Source organism: Littorina saxatilis, linkage group LG4 (assembly GCF_037325665.1).
Source record: "Littorina saxatilis isolate snail1 linkage group LG4, US_GU_Lsax_2.0, whole genome shotgun sequence".
Lineage (NCBI taxonomy): Eukaryota > Metazoa > Mollusca > Gastropoda > Littorinimorpha > Littorinidae > Littorina > Littorina saxatilis.
In genome coordinates, this window is record NC_090248.1 from 46554318 (window position 1) to 46575952 (window position 21635).

The window sequence follows — 21635 nt, forward strand, 5'->3', positions numbered from 1 at the left end:
AGCCCTGCCCACTCATATGACAGGATGCAGCGATATCCCGAAATAGCCCTCTGTTATCATTTGAGATATTTTTACTGGTCGGTGATGCTGTGTTTGAATCACAGGCGGGTGACCGGCTTTTGGTGGCACGTGATTTTTATTTCAGAATGTTTATTGATGTTTGCTTTGTGTGTCTCTCTTTGTCGCTAACATTTAGTTGTCAAGTTTCAGGTGGTTTTTTTGTTTGTTGTATTCTTCTTTCTTCTTCAGCGTTCCAGAATTGTCTGGTTACGTGTGAGCTCGTTTGCCCATTTGGGTTCCCCAAACCATACTCTGAGAGCATAGTCAGCTTTACTCCGCTTTCGTTGAGTAGGCATGCTGGGTATTTTCGTGTTTCTATAACCCACCGAACTCCGACATGGATTACAGGATCTTTTCCGTGCGCACTTGGTCTTGTGCTTGCGTGTTCACACGAAGGGGGTTAAGTCACTAGCATGTCTGCACATAAGTTGACCAGGGAGATCGGACAAATCTCCACTCTTAACCCACAAGGCAGCGGCGACCGGGATTCGAACTCACGACCTCGCGATTAGGAGGCCGACGTCTTACCACCACGCCACTGCGCCTGTCAAGCTTCGGTTCCTTTGGAAGCATGGGAAATGTTATTAGCTGTTGTAATTGTCTGATTTGCTGACTTATCCTCCTGCCTGTCATGTCAGTCTGTCTCCCTGCATTTGTCCATCTGTCTTTTCTTGCCAAGGTTTCTGTCCGTCCCTCTTTCTGTCTGTCCGGCTGCCTGCATCTCTTTGCCAAACCATCCGTCTGTCTTGCTCTCTCTCATCCTGGCGCGACATTTGTCTATATTATGTTGATTTGGGACAACACACCCCGATCTTTTATTCTAAAAACTCGGTATAACGGAAGTGGTAGTATTCAGACGTGTGTCTTGATACCGGAACGCGCCGAAGGTACCAAAATCCAACATACGTCTTTGAAACCAATGGTGCAATCGGGTCAAGCCCCGCGGATAATCGACTGTGAGGTATAGTAATTGTAAACACGAACTAAATTTAGATTTAGGGGAAAACTCTAAGATTTGTTGACTGGTTGGCGATATTTGTATGTGATTCTTACTGTCTCTGCGTCATTTTTATGTTTTGTGTTTTTGCTGTTGCAAATATTAATCTACTTGTTGTTCTATGTCCTTGCACAGCTCAATTATAATTTTGGATACAAGCTGTATGTGACATGAACAGAAGTTCAGTTGACATAAAAAAAAAAGGTGAAGTATAAAAGCATTCAAAACGTGTTTATGCAGATGCCTATTTGTTCTTCGTCCGTACTAACGTCCCAGATTAGACGGAGCTATCTTTATCAGGCGATAACCGATACTAACTTCTACACATGGTACGCCCAAATACCTTACGCACGTCATTTGCCGTAACGATAACAATTACATACGACGTGATCCATGTATCTAATAAACAGCTTGCACTTTTGACACTGTATATCTTGCAGTTCCCACGCGTAACGATAACTGTCTTGTGATGTAACAACATGAAATAAAACCTATCGCAGGCTTTCTTCTTTCCTTTGTTTTAGAAAGGTAAGGTCTGATAAATACGTCAGAACAGGCAGGAAGACCACAAAAAGAAAACCGGCACGGTTGGCCTAGTGGTAAGGCGTCCGCCCCGTGATCGGGAGGTCGTGGGTTCATACCCCAGCCGGGTCATACCTAAGACTTTAAAATTGGCAATCTAGTGGCTGCTCCGCCTGGCGTCTGGCATTATGGGGTTAGTGCTAGGACTGGTTGGTCCGGTGTCAAAATAATGTGACTGGGTGAGACATGAAGCCTGTACGGCGACTTCTGTCTTGTGTGTGGCGCACGTTAAATGTCAAAGCAGCACCGCCCTGATATGGCCCTTCGTGGTCGGCTGGGCGTTAAGCAAACAAACAAACCACAAAAAGAAGGAATAAAAGAAACAAACAAGCATTAACAACAAAATAACTTACAACATATCAGCAACAGCAACAACAACAACAACAACAACAACAACAACAACAAACAAACAAACAAGCCAGAAAATGTACAGCGTATTCGCATCTAACGAATTTGAATTCACTTGTTTTGAGTTAATATGCATTATTCTGTCATAGCAAGGACACAACAGTTTAACAACACAGCAAATGTCAACAGGCTGAATCTTCTCTGTGCCGAATGGTTTTTGTGTTTTGTTTTTTGTTTTTTGGATGAATTATTAAATTAATCTATCAAAAGTCACCAGTGGTTTTGTGTGTTGTTGTTGGCTGTTTTTGTTCTCTCAAGAAATTCTTTTATTCATGAATAATTTGTTTTTAAACTCTGCACGGAGAGCAGTCAGAATGTTGATTATTGCTCTGCGAGATATGAGATGCTGAGTTGATTTCTTTTAACGGGAAGGAGTGCTCTTTCAAACGCACACACACACACACACTGCAGCTTAAAACGAAGGACGGGGGGGGGGGGGGGGGCGCTGGCGGGCGGCGAAGGGCTAATTTTAGCATGAGCGACGTACGCTTACATCTCTGTATCAAGGTCTGATCTGCCCTATCAAACAAGAGACACACATCTGGACATAAGGCGGAGATAAGTCGTTGGGAACAAGGACTTCCATCACCAGAGACTACGGCCCGTTGCGATAATTCACAAAACCAAACGGCGATCGCCACTTGAAAATCTCATTCATAGATATCAAGCTCTTCAGTGAAAGAGGTGCGACTGATGCAGTCCCGCTGGGCGACGCAGCAGCGCACTCTTGAAGATGACGTCATTCCGGTCTATGACGTCAATGACAAGTGCGCGACGGGGCGAACATTGAGCTAAGTCAACTTGTTGAAGCTAATGAAGAGGGAAACTGGCGATAAGGCAATGGTGTCTTGCGGGGACGACCGTCAGTTCTGTTCGGTATGGATCTTGAGTTCCCAGTCGAGAGTTTAGATCTTCAAGTCGTCTGGATAATCATCTGATTAAAACGTGCGATACTGTTCTGGTGACAACTTCCATTGTTTGACCTCTCAGACACGTCAGAAAGTTTGATGCCCAAATGTCCTCAGACCCTGCCTATCTCTAAGTAGTACTGAAGACTCTTTAGCTCAAATCCAACTGCCACGTAACATTTCAACTACACAAAACTTTACAGAACTACTAACTCATAACTCATAACTCATAACTCATAACTCATAACATTTTATTGATCCAACAAAGGAAATTAAATTGGTCATCAGCACATATAGGTCATTAATTAATAATTATAAAAGAATAAGAGAAGAAAATTTATAAAACCCATGATAACAGAAAGAAAAAAAAATGCAGGTCCACTTTTTTGAGGACCTAAAGTTAAGAAAAAATCGTTTTTAGAATTTTGCTCTTGCTGCAGAAATTTCGAGTTATACAGACGAAGTCAAATGTAAGTAGTTTTTTTTATGAAAAGCTAGCTTCGAACATGTTTTAGAAAGTGATCATTTCCCTCTTTTTTGGGCCTGAACTCGACTTGAAAGTTAACGAAGGTCAAGAAGACGTCGTGTCTTGACGTCATCAGGGGCAATTATTGTGTGAAGTTTCAAGAGTCTAACTTAATAAATATTCGAGAAAATGTCAATGTTAACTTTGTATTTTTCATTATATATATATGTGTGTGTGTGTGTGTGTGTGTGTGTGTGTGTGTGTGTGTGTGTGTGTGTGTGTGTGTGTGTGTGTGTGTGTTGAAATCAGGTACCAAGAAGCAACATAACTGACAAATTCTGCTTCTTCGCAGCACCGAACCAGTGTCCTAGCAACATGCATGGCTGACGTTCGAATTAAATGGATTAGTTGGATCAGGAACCAGATCCTGCCACCGCAACACGGATTTTCCCGCCCGATACCCATTCAGATTGAAAGCACTCAATCACCTGACTTCCATTGAAAAGGGTGAAGAAGTTATCTCCCATACAAGAGGGGTTATCTGCCTTAGGATGATTCATAAAGAGGGCGCCGCGATGAACGGTGAGATCACACGTGTGCTACTGACGTCACTAGCAAGATGAGAGAGATAGTATCGACTTTGGTATCAATGCGATTGACAAAAGAAAAGCTCATTCATAAGTATCTTCGATAAACTAGAGGAGACGGAGATATGAGCGCTTTCTGCCTTCAAATCAAGTAGGCTACTGCAAAATGGCGTCTGGTGTCGGAAAAGTTATCGCGGACCAACCAGAAAGAAGCGTGAGCGAATCACATATAGCTGATGTGTTGACCCGACAACATCAAAGCACGTTTCTTGTGACGATAATCTCAGAAAATAATACACTTTTTACCCTTCGTCTGCTCCCATGGGGTCGCCTTCACGCGGCGGGAGTGTTTCCACAGAGCTACCCCACCCCTTTACTTCTCTTCTTTTGTCTTATTTCTGCCTTACCAGTCCTTTCACCTATATTTCCTTCCAAGAAAACTCTCCCTACTATTCCCTGCAGATTTCCAATTCTTTTCTTGTTGTCTTATTTCTATCTGACTGGATCCATCACCTTTATTTCACTTACCAAAAGTCTTCTTTTCCACATCCTTATTTCTCTGCACCCCGCATGTCGTAAGAGGCGACTAACGGATTATGTTTCTCCTTTTACCCTTGTTTAGTGGTTCTTGTATAGAATATAGTCAATGTTTGTAAAGATTTTAGTCAAGCAGTATGTAAGAAATGTTTAGTCCTTTGTACTGGAAACTTGCATTCTCCCAGTAAGGTCATATATTGTACTACGTTGCAAGCCCCTGGAGCAATTTTTTGATTAGTGCTTTTGTGAACAAGAAACACTTAACAAGTGGCTCTATCCCATCTCCCCCCTTTCCCCTATCCCATCTCCCCCCTTTCCCTCGTCGCGATATAACCTTCGTGGTTTAAAACGACGTTAAACACCAAATAAAGAAAGAACCCTTCGTCTCTGTCTGTCTGTCCGTCTTTCGTTGTGTTCCTTGAGGACAACAGTTCTGGATTCCATAGAGAAAGAAAACATGATTACTTGTGATGAATTGAAAACAAATTAAAAAAATTCAGTCAATCTATCGGCTTGAAACTAAAAGATCAACACCAAGAACCTGGGTCTAGTTATTACCAAGACTTGTAGGCTTGGCAAGACAAAACCCGAAGACCGAGACGGGTCGCACTGCATCCGAACATGGAACCGGTTTTCTTTTATTTTGAGCACATTTTAAGAGTAAACATATAATATTTATGTATTTTTGGAATAAACAATACAATGCAATCGTTTCTGAATATGCTTTTAAAATTTCATTATCATAATTCTAATGACAATTTTTATTAATTAATTCTCAAGCTTCCAATTATATGCAACCTGTAGCCCAGACTGAGTCAAGACTTTTTTGACAAAAATGTCAATCAATTCGATGAAGAAACGAGGTAGCCACGGTGTCGCCTCAATTTCTATAATATAGCCGGATGTGACGACATCAAAGACATTTATCACCAAAGGAGAAACATTTCTGGGGCAATGATCTGGAACAAGTCACATGTTAAGTTTCATGCAGATCTGTACAGACGTCCCAGGGAATCTCTTTACACACACAGGTATGCACGCACATTCCCCATAACCCTTGCCTCCATTCCCATGCAGTCTAACTCAAAAACTGCAAAGAAATAAGTACGTGTGTTATGCACAGAGTTGTAAGTATTATTTGAACATAAGTAATTGGGTATGTTCAGAATACAAAATCGAACTGCAAACCGAGAATTCAACGTTGACTTGAGTGAGCTATGAAGCCACCAATTCAACAGAGCATAATGGCATCAGGGTACCTGCGATGAAAGAACACCCTTACGACCATCCACAGGTGTCCCCACAATGCAGGTAACCTGCCATGACAGGTATATTTTGCTAAAGGTTAGAGAAAAAGGGACAACATAATGTCCTTTCATGAGAGGTGTCCTCTCATCGGAGGGGCCTCACGTCAAAGGTGCCACTGCAATGTGTGCAGCTTGGTCTAGAAAATATTCTGACATACCTTGGATTGGATTGGATTGGATGGATTGGATAAGATTTACAGTCCAGTGAGGTTACCCTCATGGAAATTCGGGCTGCTTTCTCCCCGGGGAAAGCGAGCTGCCATACATACGGCGCTACCCATATTTTTTTTTCCCTGCATGCGTGTATTCATGTTTCCTGAGACTTAATGCCGTGTGAGATGGAATTTTTTTACTTTATTCCAAGTCCCACGGGTATTTGATGGACATTTTTATCTATGCCTATACAATTTTGCCAGGAAAGACCCTTTTGTCAATCGTGGGATCTTTAACGTGCACACCCCAATGTAGTGTACACGAAGGGACCTCGGTTTTTCGTCTCATCCGAAAGACTAGCACTTGAACCCACCACCTAGGTTAGGAAAGGGGGGAGAAAATTGCGGCCTGACCCAGGCCTGAACACGCAACCTCTCGCTTCCGAGCGCAAGTGCGTTACCACTCGGCCACCCAGCCTTTGAGCTTCTTAACATCAAATTCTACGTATGTTTGTCTCAAACAGTTGTCTTTGTCCATTCCCATTCCTCCCTTGCTTTTTCAGTTACGCGTCTATTGTTTTGTCTCACGCCACTTCACCGCTTTTTGTCTTTCTGTTTTGAATTCAGTTTCTTTCGCCGCGCCTCGAAAGAGCAGTGTACCCCTCCCTCTGCCCCCCCCCCCCCCCCCCCCCCTCCGCATCCCTCCCGTGCCCCTGCCTCCACCCTCCTTACCCCAGCTTCCGCCCCCCGCCCCCAGGCCCACCTTCTATCCCCACGACCGACTTTCTGAGCACCATCCGATGTAAGAGTATCATCGTCCCCTATATCCTCCTAAAGCCAACTTCACACGGGCATACAGCAACTACCCTATGAACCTATTCTGTACATTTTGTTTTGCCAAAACTTGGTGGAAAATTATTTCCACGTTAACAGTTTAACCGCCTCGCTCGGTATCTTCGGAAGCGATCCAACGAGAGAGCGATCGATCAGCAATTGATTTAGATATAATCTTGGAAAACACTTTTATTTTAGCTTTCTCCTTCTCGTGAAGTTGGTCTCACCGTCTCAGAGCCGGCCAGGCTTGTACATGGGATAATACCACCCCTCCGCTTGGTCACATACCCAAAATGAGCAGCTCAGTTCTGTGCTCTCTGCATGTGCACAGCAGGATAAATTAATTTCGTAAAAGCCACTCAGGGATTTTTAAGAAATGTATTCTCCAAAGATTGCAACTTACCACAGCAAGCAGTCAGGGTGTTTGTTTGTTTAACGCCCAGCCGACCACGAAGGGCCATATCAGGGCGGTGCTGCTTTGACATATAACGTGCGCCACACACAAGACAGAAGTCGCAGCACAGGCTTCATGTCTCACCCAGTCACATTATTCTGACACCGGACCAACCAGTCCTAGCACTAACCCCATAATGCCAGACGCCAGGCGGAGCAGCCACTAGATTGCCAATTTTAAAGTCTTAGGTATGACCCGGCCGGGGTTCGAACCCACGACCTCCCGATCACGGGGCGGACGCCTTACCACTAGGCCAACCGTGCCGGTAGTCAGGGCGTTGCTTTGTGGTATGTGTCCATGTGGAGGGATTGTCTTATCTCATGTAAAAGTCTGGCCAGCTCTGAAACGTTGAGCCGAACTTTTTTCACTGTACCTTTAACTGATTTCCCTTATAGATTTAGAGGCCTGAGTAAAGAGTCAATAGTCAACCAACAAATAACTCCCCCTCCCTCGTTCTAAATAAACATATATCCCCGTGTTATTAGAACTTCTGCTATGCCTTGAATGGCACAATTTTCGGGTTCAAGGCTGACAAGGACAATCTCTGGACGATTTCACAGGTTTCTTTGGCAGGGGTCACATAACAGCCACAAGGTTAAAAGAAGGTACAAGTCATGTGCCTTCAAAATCGACCCGAAAAACACCTTAGTTCAGAAATCGAAAAAAAAATCACAATCTGCTAAACTGGACATCGTTTGCACTCATAAAGACAAATCTACCTATAACCTATAAAAGGCTTTTTTTATTTTTTTTTAATTTTTTTAACTATCATCTTTCTTCTGATAATACGCCATTCCGCCTCAGACAGGTTTCAACCACTTAGAGGTCAAAAACGGGAGGTTCTAGCTTTAGCTTTGAGGGGTTGCACCACAGAAAACACTGTAGTTCAACTCGTTTATTCACAAGGGAAATTTCTTTACGGGATTGCAACGCGAACTTTTGAATGTCTTCTTAACGAAAAAAACTCGTCCAGGAATTGGGTTCAAGTTGTTCATGTAAACTGCACTTAACTTTCTGTCACTCCCTCGTAAAACTCCCCCCACATCCCTCTCCTCATCTACCCCCTCCTTTCCCTTACCCCTCCACTCAAGTTTGTCTGGGACGTAATTACGGTTACAGGCCGGACACAATCATATCGTTTGTGTTTACATTAGGATCACACCTTCTCAAGATCTTGCTTTCTTGAGAAGCGCCGCGGAACACGTGGTAGCCCTGATGCTTGGTATATATAGAGTGTCTTCTGAGTTTGTTGTTAGTTGCTCGGAGCTTAGTACTGCGAATTATAAACTTAAATATTTACTGAACAACACTTCGGTCCTTCTGTACTGAAGTTTTAACAAGTATTCGAAGCTACACGGTTTAGTGCTGTAGTTTATTCATTCTGTACTACAAACGGTTCTGGGACATTTGCTCCATTACAAGTTCGTTCTGTTTGCTTGAATGTAATTTGTGATTTTTAAAACGCATCGGAGCTTCTATTGCCGTGTTATATAAAGAAACTGCATCATTTTGTGGAAATTAAGTGGACCCCTCAACATGGCGTACCGTTGTGTTCTTCTTGTGATTTTACTCGCTGCCGCCACTCAGATGAATTCAGGTAAATATTATGATTCGTTTCAATTGCATCAACTTCCCTTTGTGTTGACACCATGATGTTTATAATGATGATGAACTTGTCAAAGTCAAAAGCAATTGATCTTTTAAAACAACAACAAAAATAACAACAACGACGTCGACAACGAAAAAAACAAAAAAAACACAGATGACGACAACAGCTACAGTATTTCATTTAACCTCTGCTAAATATTCACATTTTAATTAATTTTACATTTTCTTTCTTTGATCTTCATGTTTGGATCCATCGTACACATGTACCACGGACACCGTATTCTTGCCCCCCCCCCCCCCCCCCCCCCCCCCCGTCCCCCCGAACCCCTTTGATGTCTTCGCTTCCCGGTCAACGTTCGGATCATCCATGTTCCAATTTACAACTTTGTTCGAGTGCCAAACTAAATTTTAAAGCATACAAGATCCCTTCACAGATAATATCTGATGGATATCGATAAAGTGTTTAATGTCAATGAACTTTTCAGGCATTGACTCGCAATCAATATGGACAGCAAAGATTTGAGAGGGAATGGGGGGGGGGGGGGGTAGGGTTTTTTCACTCGTCATTGAAACCACCTTCCTTCTCCAAGCAAGTTACGCTGACGGTGTCTGGAATTAAAAACAAACTTGGTACAGGAAAATACAAAAGTACGCTTAAATCAGCTTTTGAAGTGATCGACGCGAGATAAACGTTTTGTGCAAAGCGTGCACATTTCTGAAACACTGTCGTGGACGCATATGTCAATTTGCGAAATTAATTCGGCAAAACATTCTCATACGAAACAGAAAGCAGCCAGGCTGCTGGTGTGTGGTACGTGTCCAAGCAGAATGATGCGCTAATCGTACAGACAAAAGCTTATAGTGTTCATCTTCTTCTTCTTCTTCTGCGTTCATGGGCTGAAACTCCCACGTAGCACATTCGTGCTTTTTGCACGAGCGGGTTTTTACGTGTATGACCGTTTTTCCCCCGCCATTTAGGCAGCCATACGCCGCGTTCAGGGGAAGCATGCTGGGTATTTTCGTGTTTCTATCACCCACCGAACTCTAACGTGGATTACAATATCTTTTTCGTGCGCACTTGTTCTTGTGCTTGCGTTATCCTCTTCATTATCCTTTCAATGGTGATAAATCTGTCTTCAACAGTACATAGGACGATCCTAATGTCGACACCTAAAACGAAAATGTCCGTAGTGACGGTCAACGTGACATGCAGTGACCATGAGAATTAAAATATTCAAAATATTCATTCATTTTATCACCAACTTATTGAAGCATGTGTCCAGATGTTACGATTGTTACGATTACAACATTGTGTTCATTTCTGCGTGCAGTACACACGACGATCCTGACGGCGAGTCCTGAAACGTACGTGTCTGGAGTGACGGCCAACCTGACGTTGAAATGCAGTCCTGGCGAAACTATCGGCGTCGTGTCCAACATCGCTGTCTTTCAGCTGTCCAAATCCGGCAAGCTGCTCGCCACGGGCAAGCCTACTGAAGTTATTCTCGGTATGTCCTTTGTCGCCATATATCTTGGTTTAAACAAAGTTTTATTCAAAATACATGGCATGAAACAATTGACAGCTTGCAACTAGGACACGAACCCAAGCAAAAGCTTGCATTTGTCTTCGGTGTAACATTTCTGAGAAGTCCCTTGTGAAAACCTCAAGGTTCAATATAGTCACCACTTATTGTGTAAGTAGTCCTCGCTAGATATACGTGTGGGTGGGTGTGGCAGTCAAGAGGAATCATATGAGATGGAATCGTATGCGAAGATCTGATGTGATTTGACTTTCCCTTCTTCTTTTGCCATCGTACTCCTCCTTCTTCTCTGTACTCGTTCCTGCAGTTCACCATTCGCTCCTGTCTGTCTACCTGCGTTGCACTGTTTCATATCCAAAAGGTTATTTTAAGTAAAAAAAGCTAGCAGTCTGTGTCATTATTCCTGGCTTCAGACAAGGGCTTGAAACCCAACAAGTATTTGGCAGCAAACCAGACGACGCATCAGCCTCAACAACTCGTTCCTGTGGTTCACCATCCTGGTTTATTATCGTTCTCTGTATGTGCTGCACCATCTGAACCTAGCAGGTTAACACCAATACTGTGTTATTATTATTCTTACCATTGCAATAATCCAAAAACATCATACATACAAAAAATTAAAACATTCCTATAACTTACCATTCTTGTTTTAATTTTTATTTTTTTATTCTTCATTTATAATTGCTATTACGTCTGGTTTCAGGCGACGGTTTGAGGACAAACAAGTACTCCGCAGCGCAACAGATCGACCCCAACAACCTGAACAACTCGTTCCTGCTGTTCACCATCCTGTTCCCAGAGGAGGAGGACGAGGGCACCTACAAGTGTGACATGAACTACGAGGACAAGCAACACTTCTTGAAGCACGCAGAATGCGAGTTCAATCTCGCGCAAAATGGTAGGCTTTTGAATGATGCATGTTAGTGCGCATGTTAGACCTCTTTGCAGACTGGGCTTGTTAAGAGTATGACATGAACAGACAAGCAACACTTCTTGAATCACGCAGAATGCACCTTCTGGATATGGATTCCCAACAGGTGTTGGTCTTGGGAGTACATCAAAGGAACCGATTTCCCCACCCGGTGCGAATACAAATACCCGATTTTTTTCAAGCGCTCTCTGGTCCACCCAGCCAGCTGCAAATGCATGGGTACCTGGCCCTACTGATTCAGGGCCGGGGGAGGCCAAGGCAGCGAGGGAGAGTAGTGGGCACCGCCATCAGCAACCTGGCCCTGGACAAGTTGAGTTCTCTAGCATCTCGCTCCCCAACGACCAAATATGGTTATGGGAATACCTTTATGTGACCGAGTGCACGAAGTAGGCCTACAACAATCATCTTTGGAGGCCGCATTACCAGTCAAGCAGAGTTGAGATTTTAGAGCAAATTTAATAGCCCCATACAAACTGACGTGAGTAGGCAAAGGTTCCCAAGAGCATACACGGCGACAACAGCACCCAGACGCCATCACAAACAGCTACTCCCCATCTCACTAGTGTGCTGTCTTCCAACGTACCAAAATCGTCGTAGGCCTACTACTACTATAACTAGCTCACGCTCTGGCAGGGAGACAACTCTATCAACGCAGAGCAACTGCCTGTGACAAGGGGAACCAATATACGTCACCCTGACGCATTTACCTGTAGCCTATCTTACTGCAGAGATGATAATACTGTAAATCCCGTTTTTGCATCAGACAGCATCAGCTCCCCTACGATCAACTATAGGTATGGGAATAACTTTTAACCTTAACCTTACTGCAAATATGATAATAGGGCTTACTTTAAATCCCGTTTCAGCATCGAACGGCATCAGCGTGCAGTAGAGACTGAGTGGACCAGACCCTTCAGCAGGTGGAGACCCAACGGCAAAGATGATAATATTGTCAACTCTGTTTCAGCATCGGACGGCATCAGCGTGCAGAAGAGGGTGGACCAGACCCTGCAGCAGGTAGAGAACCTCATGACCCGCATCAACAAGCTGGAGACTCAGGTCTTCACTCTCGTCACGGAGAACAACAACCAGTCGCAGACAATTAATGAACTCTCTAGTAAAGGTAAGAATCAAGTTTCGTCTTCTTTTTCTTTTTATATTTAGTCAAGTTTTGACTAAATATTTTAACATCGAGGGGGAATCGAAACGAGGGTCGTGGTGTATGTGCGTCTGTCTGTCTGTGTGTGTGTGTGTGTAGAGCGATTCAGACTAAACTACTGGACCGATCTTTATGAAATTTGACATGAGAGTTCCTGGGTATGAAATCCCCATACGTTTTTTTCATTTTTTTGATAAATGTCTTTGATGACGTCATATCCGGCTTTTCGTGAAAGTTGAGGCGGCACTGTCACGCCCTCATTTTTCAACCAAATTGGTTGAAATTTTGGTCAAGTAATCTTCGACAAAGCCCGGGGTTCGGTATTGCATTTCAGCTTGATGGCTTAAAAATTAATTAATGACTTTGGTCATTAAAAATCTGAAAATTGTCCCAAAAAAAAAAATTTATAAAACGATCCAAATTTACGTTTATCTTATTCTCTATCATTTGCTGATTCCAAAAACATATAAATATGTTATATTCGGATTAAAAACAAGCTCTGAAAATTAAATATATACAAATTATTATCAAAATTAAATTGTCCAAATCAATTTAAAAACACTTTCATCTTATTCCTTGTCGGTTCCTGATTCCAAAAACATATAGATATGATATGTTTGGATTAAAAACACGCCCAGAAAGTTAAAACAAAGAGAGGTACAGAAAAGCGTGCTATCCTTCTTGGCGCAATTACTACCCCGCTCTTCTTGTCAATTTCACTGCCTTTGCCATGAGCGGTGGACTGACGATGCTACGAGTATACGGTCTTGCTGAAAAATGGCATTGCGTTCACTTTCATTCAGTGAGTTCGACAGCTACTTGACTAAATATTGTATTTTCGCCTTACGCGACTTGTTTTTTTTGAGATCAGAAATGTTACATTCACGTCCTGCCTAGGTTACAACCAGGGGAAGAAGGCTTGTCTAGCCAGCTTTACCCGTGTGTCAAGTTTTGACTAAATATTTTAACATCGAGGGGGAATCGAAACGAGGGTCGTGGTGTATGTGCGTGTGTGCGTGTGTGCGTGTGCGTGTGTGCGTGTGTGTGTCTGTGTGTGTGTGTAGAGCGATTCAGACTAAACTACTGGACCGATCTTTATGAAATTTGACATGAGAGTTCCTGGGTATGAAATCCCCATACGGTTTTTTTCATTTTTTTGATAAATGTCTTTGATGACGTCATACCCGGCTTTTCGTGAAAGTTGAGGCGGCACTGTCACGCCCTCATTTTTCAACCAAATTGGTTGAAATTTTGGTCAAGTAATCTTCGACGAAGCCCGGACTTCGGTATTGCATTTCAGCTTGGTGGCTTAAAAATTAATTAATGACTTTGGTCATTAAAAATCTCAAAATTGTAAAAAAAAATAAAAATTTATAAAACGATCCAAATTTACGTTTATCTTATTCTCCATCATTTGCTGATTCCAAAAACATATAAATATGTTATATTCGGATTAAAAACAAGCTCTGAAAATTAAATATATACAAATTATTATCAAAATTAAATTGTCCAAATCAATTTAAAAACACTTTCATCTTATTCCTTGTCGGTTCCTGATTCCAAAAACATATAGATATGATATGTTTGGATTAAAAACACGCTCAGAAAGTTAAAACAAAGAGAGGTACAGAAAAGCGTGCTATCCTTCTTAGCGCAACTACTACCCCGCTCTTCTTGTCAATTTCACTGCCTTTGCCATGAGCGGTGGACTGACGATGCTACGAGTATACGGTCTTGCTGAAAAATGGCATTGCGTTCAGTTTCATTCTGTGAGTTCGACAGCTACTTGACTAAATATTGTATTTTCGCCTTACGCGACTTGTTCATTCTTTCCTCTGGACAACTGTATGTTTCTTCTTCTTCGTTCATGGGCTGAAACTCTGACGTCGTTTACGTGTATGACCGTTTTATCCCGTCATTTAGACAGCCTATCGCCGCTTACGGGGGATGCATGCTTGGTATGTTCGTGTTTCTATAACCCACCGAACGCTGACATGGATGACAGGATCTTTTCAGGGGGAACTTGCCAGTTTTAGTTTGTTCGTTGGAAAATGCGTTTATCACGCTGCCCCCAGCTTTCCCCCCCCCCCCCCCCCCCCCTCTTTCCTTCTCTAACCAAAAACAAATTCAAAGATGGAAGCTCGGGTCCATAACGTCTTGTAATTTCAAGCACCGAAACTTTAAATGTGTTTGAACTGTGTGTGTGTGTGTGTGTGTGTGTGTGTGTGTGTGTGTGTGTGTGTGTGTGTGTGCGTGTGTGTGTGTATGTGTGTGTGTGTGAGATTGTGTGTGTGTGTTTGTGAGTGCGTGCGTGCGTGCGTGCGTGCGTGCGACCGTTCGTGCGTGTGTGCGTGCATGTGTGTGAGTCTGTGACACTGAAGAGAACGTTCCACAAAAGTAGGTTTTGTTGCGTACTTCAGACTGTCCATTGAAAGCCGTATTTAGAACGTTGACCCGTCTCGTCCTTGTGTCCGTATGAGTTCTGTCAGGAAACGGGTGTGGCTGTCTTGAATTTCAAAGTTCACCATGACAGCTAATATTACATTACACTGTAGACTACACTTCATATTCCCGATAAAAACGCTCTTGATTCCGATAGAAATGGAACAGGTTTGAGATATGGCTGTTACCACTTTGTCGTTGCAACAATTCTATTTCTTGTTCCGAGTCCACTTCTCTAAGCAAACAGAATGACGTTTTGAGCCGTTTTCAAATACACGATTTCCATAAATACTTTTGTTAATGGGGTTGTGAAACACTGACATGTTTTCAAGTGCTGTAGTTCAAGTGTAGTGGGCAGTGTTATCTGTTCATCAACTGTCAAACCTGAACCGTATGCCCTCGGATTTTGCAGAAACTCATTCATGAAAGTCATGTGTCAGCTATCTTTAAAACCAAATTTAGTCACCAGAGCAGTTTTATTCATTTATTTGGGAGATTTATATAGCGCTTGATGTTCTCTAAGCGCTTTACATATTAATTTCTGCCATGTGAGATGGAATTTTTTTTTACACAATATATCACGCATTCACATCGGCCAGTAAATCTCAAGCCATTACGGCGAATATTTTACTTTTCACGGCCTATTATTCCAAGTCACACGGGTATTTGGTGGACATTTAAATTTTTTTTATCAATTGTTCTGCCCGGCCTTGTAAAGGTTGTCTTCAGTAACGAAAGTCATGTGTCAGCCCAATTTGAAACTAAATCTAATCGCCAGAGTAATGCAATTGTTCTGACCTTGTAATGGTTAAATTGTCTCCAGTAACGAAAGTCATGTGTCCGCTGGCTCACTTTGAAACGAACTTTAGTCGCCAGAGCAATTCAATTGTTCTGCCCTTGTAAAGGTTGTCTCCAGTAATGAAAGTTATGTGTCAGCCCAATTTGAAACTACATTTAATCGCCAGAGCAATTCAATTGTTCTGCCCTTGAATGGACTAAGGGTTGTCTCAAGTAACTTCATACTACTTGCACACCACCAGCTTAACTGACTTTTCAACACGAATGGAGAAATAAGTGAATAAATGAATACATGAATTTATAAATAAAAGGACCAAGATATACAGTACTCCCTTTTGGACGAAGAATACGAAACAAATAACAGCACAGTTTCCAACCCCATTATTTGTTTCGTATTCTTCGTTCACTCGTGAGTACAAACTTTTTGTGTTTTTTTATTTATCGCTCTCACGCGCAGTCCCCATTGTTCTTCTGCTTTCGTCTTGTATTTATAAAGAAAACAATGAATAGATAAAATGATTAAATGATTAGATTCATAATTAAATATAAAAAGCCCACTCGCGCAAAAAAAAAAGAGTACAGGTTGGAGTTACATTCCACGAACAAAGATGGTTAACGCAGAACTCTAAGTAAAGAATTCAAGTGCCTTAAGAGGCTCAACCGTCTTAACATTTCCTTCGTGTCTTTCTCCCCCATAGCGTCAAGCCACGTTGGGTTCTTCGTGACCCTCAGCGACAAGCTGACCATCCACGAGAAGGACGTCGTGCAGTTCGACAGCGTCAAGCTCAACAACGGCAGCGCCTACAACGACACCAGCGGAGTCTTCGTCGCCCCGCGTTCCGGCTTCCACGTCCTCAACCTAGTCTGCGAGATCCACTGCGACGCCTCGATCCGTATGGAGATGATGCTGCAGGTTGGTTTTAACAAGGTTTTATTCAATTGAACATGATACAATCATAAAAAACAAGAGGCGAAGCCATCAAGGCTCACGTAAGAAATCGACAAACAGTAACACACACACACACACACACACACACACACACACACACACACACACACACACACACACACACACACACACACACACACACTGACACACACACACACACACAGAGAAAGAGCATAGGTGAAACTGTGCAAGAAAGCGAGACACTAGATCTAGATCTGTCTGTCTGCATGTAGCCTACTTACAGGGACACGACTGCCAACTAGTCTCGGCCCGCTCAAAATAATAATAACCGAGACTTTCAGTACTTCCTTCGCGTGACGTCTAACCCTCTTACGTCATAATGTGACGTCAATGTAATGTGACGTCTTCAAATGTTAGAGTTTCTACCACAGACATACACACGCACGCACGCACGCACGCACATACGCACGCACGCACAGACAGACAAAGTTACGATCGCATAGGCTACACTTACGTGAGCCAACGAGAAACAAGAGTGACACGAACTCAAGCGAACGCGTATATTACGTGCCCTGCGCAGTTGGAAAATAACACAAGTGTGATGTCGGACATAACATTACTAATATATTACACAACTATCTCCAGAGCCATGGAAGGTAGAATTATAAAGGTAACGTTTACAACGTTTTTTAATTTTTTTCTCAATACTGTTAAATTGCACATACGAGGCCTTTTATTTACAGCGACGATATAACATCGTATCGGCTTTTCTTATCTGATCGTATCTTATCTTATGCTGCAGGTCAACGGTACGACGATTATCAAGCTCTTCGTCTCAGGGGCAGACGTGGCCCGAGGGAGTCAGCAGTCCGGCAGCCTCGTCTACGACATTCCCAAGGGCTCGGAGGTCAAGGTCGTGGTCGGTCAGATTCAGACGGACTCGGACGCGACGGTGCAGCTGATCGGCGATAGCCTGAGTTACTTTTCTGGTTACTTTTTGGGTTAAGGGTTGTTCTTGTCGAAAGGGGGAAGCCAGAACAAAACAAGTCGCGTAAGGCGAAAATACAATATTTAGTCAAGTAGCTGTCGAACTCACAGAATGAAACTGAACGCAATGCCATTTTACTCGTAGCATCGTCAGGCCACCGCTCATGACAAAGGCAGTGAAATTGACAAGAAGAGCGGGGTAGTAGTTGCGCTAAGAAGGATAGCACGCTTTTCTGTACCTCTCTTTGTTTTAACTTTCTGAGCGTGTTTTTAATCCAAACATATCATATCTATATGTTTTTGGAATCAGGAACCGACAAGGAATAAGATGAAAGTGTTTTTAAATTGATTTGGACAATTTAATTTTGATAATAATTTGTATATATTTAATTTTCAGAGCTTGTTTTTAATCCGAATATAACATATTTATATGTTTTTGGAATCAGCAAATGATGCAGAATAAGATAAACGTAAATTTGGATCGTTTTATAAATTTTTATTTTTTTTTTACAATTTTCAGATTTTTAATGACCAAAGTCATTAATTAATTTTTAAGCCACCAAGCTGAAATGCAATACCGAACCCCGGGCTTCGTCGAAGATTACTTGACCAAAATTTGAACCAATTTGGTTGAAAAATGAGGGCGTGACAGTGCCGCCTCAACTTTCACGAAAAGCCGGATATGACGTCATCAAAGACATTTATCAAAAAAATGAAAAAAACGTTCGGGGATTTCATACCCAGGAACTCTCATGTCAAATTTCATAAAGATCGGTCCAGTAGTTGAGTCTGAATCGCTCTACACACACACACACACGCACACACGCACACACACACACACATACACCACGACCCTCGTTTCGATTCCCCCTCGATGTTAAAATATTTAGTCAAAACTTGACTAAATATAAAAATGGAACAGTGGTTTAGTATCACTTTTTTTTTTAATCGGTTGAGCTATTTATTTTAATAGGGTTGTTTTTGAATGAAGAAAGATAGTTGGAATGTTCTTATATTACCGTGCTGAAGGGACGATAATCAATAATAACCAACCAACCTTCTTATAATATCGGAAAAGCCTCTTTTCCATTGGGCTACTTAGCGGAGGAGGGGGGGGGGGGCAAGGTTCAGAATTCAGGCAAAATGGAAGATGGAATTTTCATATCAATTATTATCAAAAGGGCCTTTGACCAAAAGTGCTACTTGTTACGGTGAGGGTTTCTGTTTCAGAAAGAACGATTGGGAAAAATGGAATGTCCTTACATTACCAGATCAAGCCCTGAACTTAATTAAATTCAGTATCAAATTTATTATCTGAATGTTGACCATCCAAACATTTGTGTTTTGCCTCGTACATACAACAAACATACAACGCTTAAAAAATCTGACGGGATCAGGATCTGGTTTGTTGAAGCATAGGCTAGACGTACTGAGAGCGAACAATACTCGTTGAAATGAACAGTCGTATCGTTACACCGAACAATGGTCGTGGAACAGAACAGTCGTATCAGTCCGTAGTGTGGGTGGAGCGTGTAGCATTGACTGAAGGGTCAATACGTACAGGGATAACGATAACGATAACAGGTAAGCGCGTAACCCCGCCTGTCCTTGCTCCTCCACGTGCCTTTATCGTCACCAGTGAGAATCAGGCTTTATGCAAGCCCAAGGGCCAGGCAGGTTATCTTCACCAGTGAGAATCAGGCTTTATGCAAGCCCAAGGGCCAGGCAGGTTATCGTCACCAGTGAGAATCAGGCTTTATGCAAGCCCAAGGGCCAGGCAGGTTATCGTCACCAGTGAGAATCAGGCTTTATGCAAGCCCAAGGGCCAGGCAGGTTATCGTCACCAGTGAGAATCAGGCTTTATGCAAGCCCAAGGGCCAGGCAGGTTATCGTCACCAGTGAGAATCAGGCTTTATGCAAGCCCAAGGGCCAGGCAGGTTATCGTCACCAGTGAGAATCAGGCTTTATGCAAGCCCAAGGGCCAGGCAGGTTATCGTCACCAGTGAGAATCAGGCTTTATGCAAGCCCAAGGGCCAGGCAGGTTATCGTCACCAGTGAGAATCAGGCTTTATGCAAGCCCAAGGGCCAGGCAGGTTATCGTCACCAGTGAGAATCAGGCTTTATGCAAGCCCAAGGGCCAGGCAGGTTATCGTCACCAGTGAGAATCAGGCTTTATGCAAGCCCAAGGGCCAGGCAGGTTAAAGGTGCAGTCCTTCCCGTGTAAACAATTCAACTAAATGTCTAACTCGGATACGGCCAGGTATTTACATAGGACAAGACTATCCATCCACTCAGACACATTTATTTATTTATTTATTTATTAAGGAGATTTCTATAGCGCATAACTAAAAGCACTATGCGCTTTACAATATCACTAGGTATACGCACACGCAAACATACTCTGATTAAATAGAACTTAGCCTAACAAGACATACTAAGAACACTAAACATTTGAGTTCATACAAAAATAGAGAATTAAATTGAACGAGAAGGGGGTATTCTGGGGAAGTTTGTGAGGATTTGTTTTGCGCGTCCCGTCGGACTTGCAGATATTCAAAAGAGCAACATTGTACGACGACTTCTGAAACGGAAGTTTGAAGTAGTTTGTAATATCTCAGTTGTGCAGCTTTAAAAAAAAATAAAAAATTCGTAACAAAAACAGTTCCAACTATTTAGCCTACTTCTGTAAGCAGATGTAGGCTTACCCTACTTACACATGACTATGTACCTTAGATTTTCAAATACGCAGGATGATATTGCTATTGAATAATTGCAAACGAATCTTCTTGGGCCGAAACCAATTCTTGTAGTGTCGAATATCTGTGACTTGCAATTGCATAAACGATTGCCCCATTATTATTTTATTAGACAATTGAACTGCTTAATGAGTGCAGATCAAAACGAACTTCAGAAGAGGGAGGGGGGTTAAGGGTTGGCGATAGGGAGGAAGGGGGGGGGGGAGGTCAGGACTGGTGAAGGAATGCTTATTTGCATTGCATTTCTTTGTTTGATGTTTTTTGTGTTTGTTTTCTTGAGAAAGGTCCGCTGTTCAAAATGTAACAAAAATGTTTTGGAAGACAACAAACTATCCGTTATATGTGTGTGTGTGTGTGTCTGTGCCTGTGTGTGTGTGTGTGTGTGTGTGTGTGTGTGTGTGTGTGTGTGTGTGTTGGTATTTTTTTTTTTTTTTTTAGTGTGAGAATTCAAATTTGTACGCTTTCAAGAATTGTGCATTTTACATATCTTGTGAGAAACGTTTATAGAAATGAACCTCGCTGGAGGTGATTGTGATCAGGTGAATGTTATGCACTACCAGTATGTCTGGGAAACATAGCCCTAAAACTATCGGATTCGTTTGCTTTTTGTTGTTATGTGGGTGTTTGGTCCTTAGTTTGTATTATTTGTTTCTGTTAATCATATTGTTGTTGTGAAAGATAATGTGTCCTTATGTCCAAAATATTGTTTTGTACAGACATGTACGTACTGTACTTTATTTTGAATCTCCTGTGATACACGTCTGACATGAGTGCATCTTGCTCTAAGCAACGCTGCCCTCGTAACCGGAATAAACAAAAGTTTAAACTGATCTGAATTTTGTTTGATTTAATTGTGTGCTGTTCGGTTTAATTCTAGTGCTTTTGTGCTTATCTTTCGCTCTGTGAACTTACTCTGCTAATTATCCGAGGCGTCCTGCACTTGCTCTTCCAAGCAGGCACGCACACAAACAGACAGACACACATACACATGGACAGACAGACATTATTCAGACTTGGTGTGAATGAGTTGCAACCGACATTTAAGAAAAAACATATTTTGGGATTTGTTGGAATAAACTGCAAATGCTGGTGTCTTGCTTCCTTTTAATTTAAACGGTTTGAAGCGTGTGTGATGTTTTATTTCTTGTTGGTGATTATTCTTCCTTGTTTCCCCCAAGCTAAAACGGCTAACCTTCAGCTGTTTTGCTCGA

General features: G+C 42.4%; 1 protein-coding gene across 1 annotated transcript; it reads left to right on the top strand.

Annotated features, from left to right (window-relative positions):
* Positions 1 to 8456: 8456 nt before the first annotated feature.
* Positions 8457 to 21254, top strand: LOC138964897 (heavy metal-binding protein HIP-like). Its single transcript, XM_070336967.1, has 6 exons — positions 8457 to 8889; positions 10232 to 10408; positions 11145 to 11339; positions 12340 to 12495; positions 16470 to 16684; positions 17484 to 21254. The coding sequence occupies exons 1-6, from the start codon at positions 8829 to 8831 to the stop codon at positions 17685 to 17687; spliced, it is 1008 nt and encodes a 335-aa protein (XP_070193068.1). The 5' UTR covers positions 8457 to 8828; the 3' UTR covers positions 17688 to 21254.
* Positions 21255 to 21635: the final 381 nt, after the last annotated feature.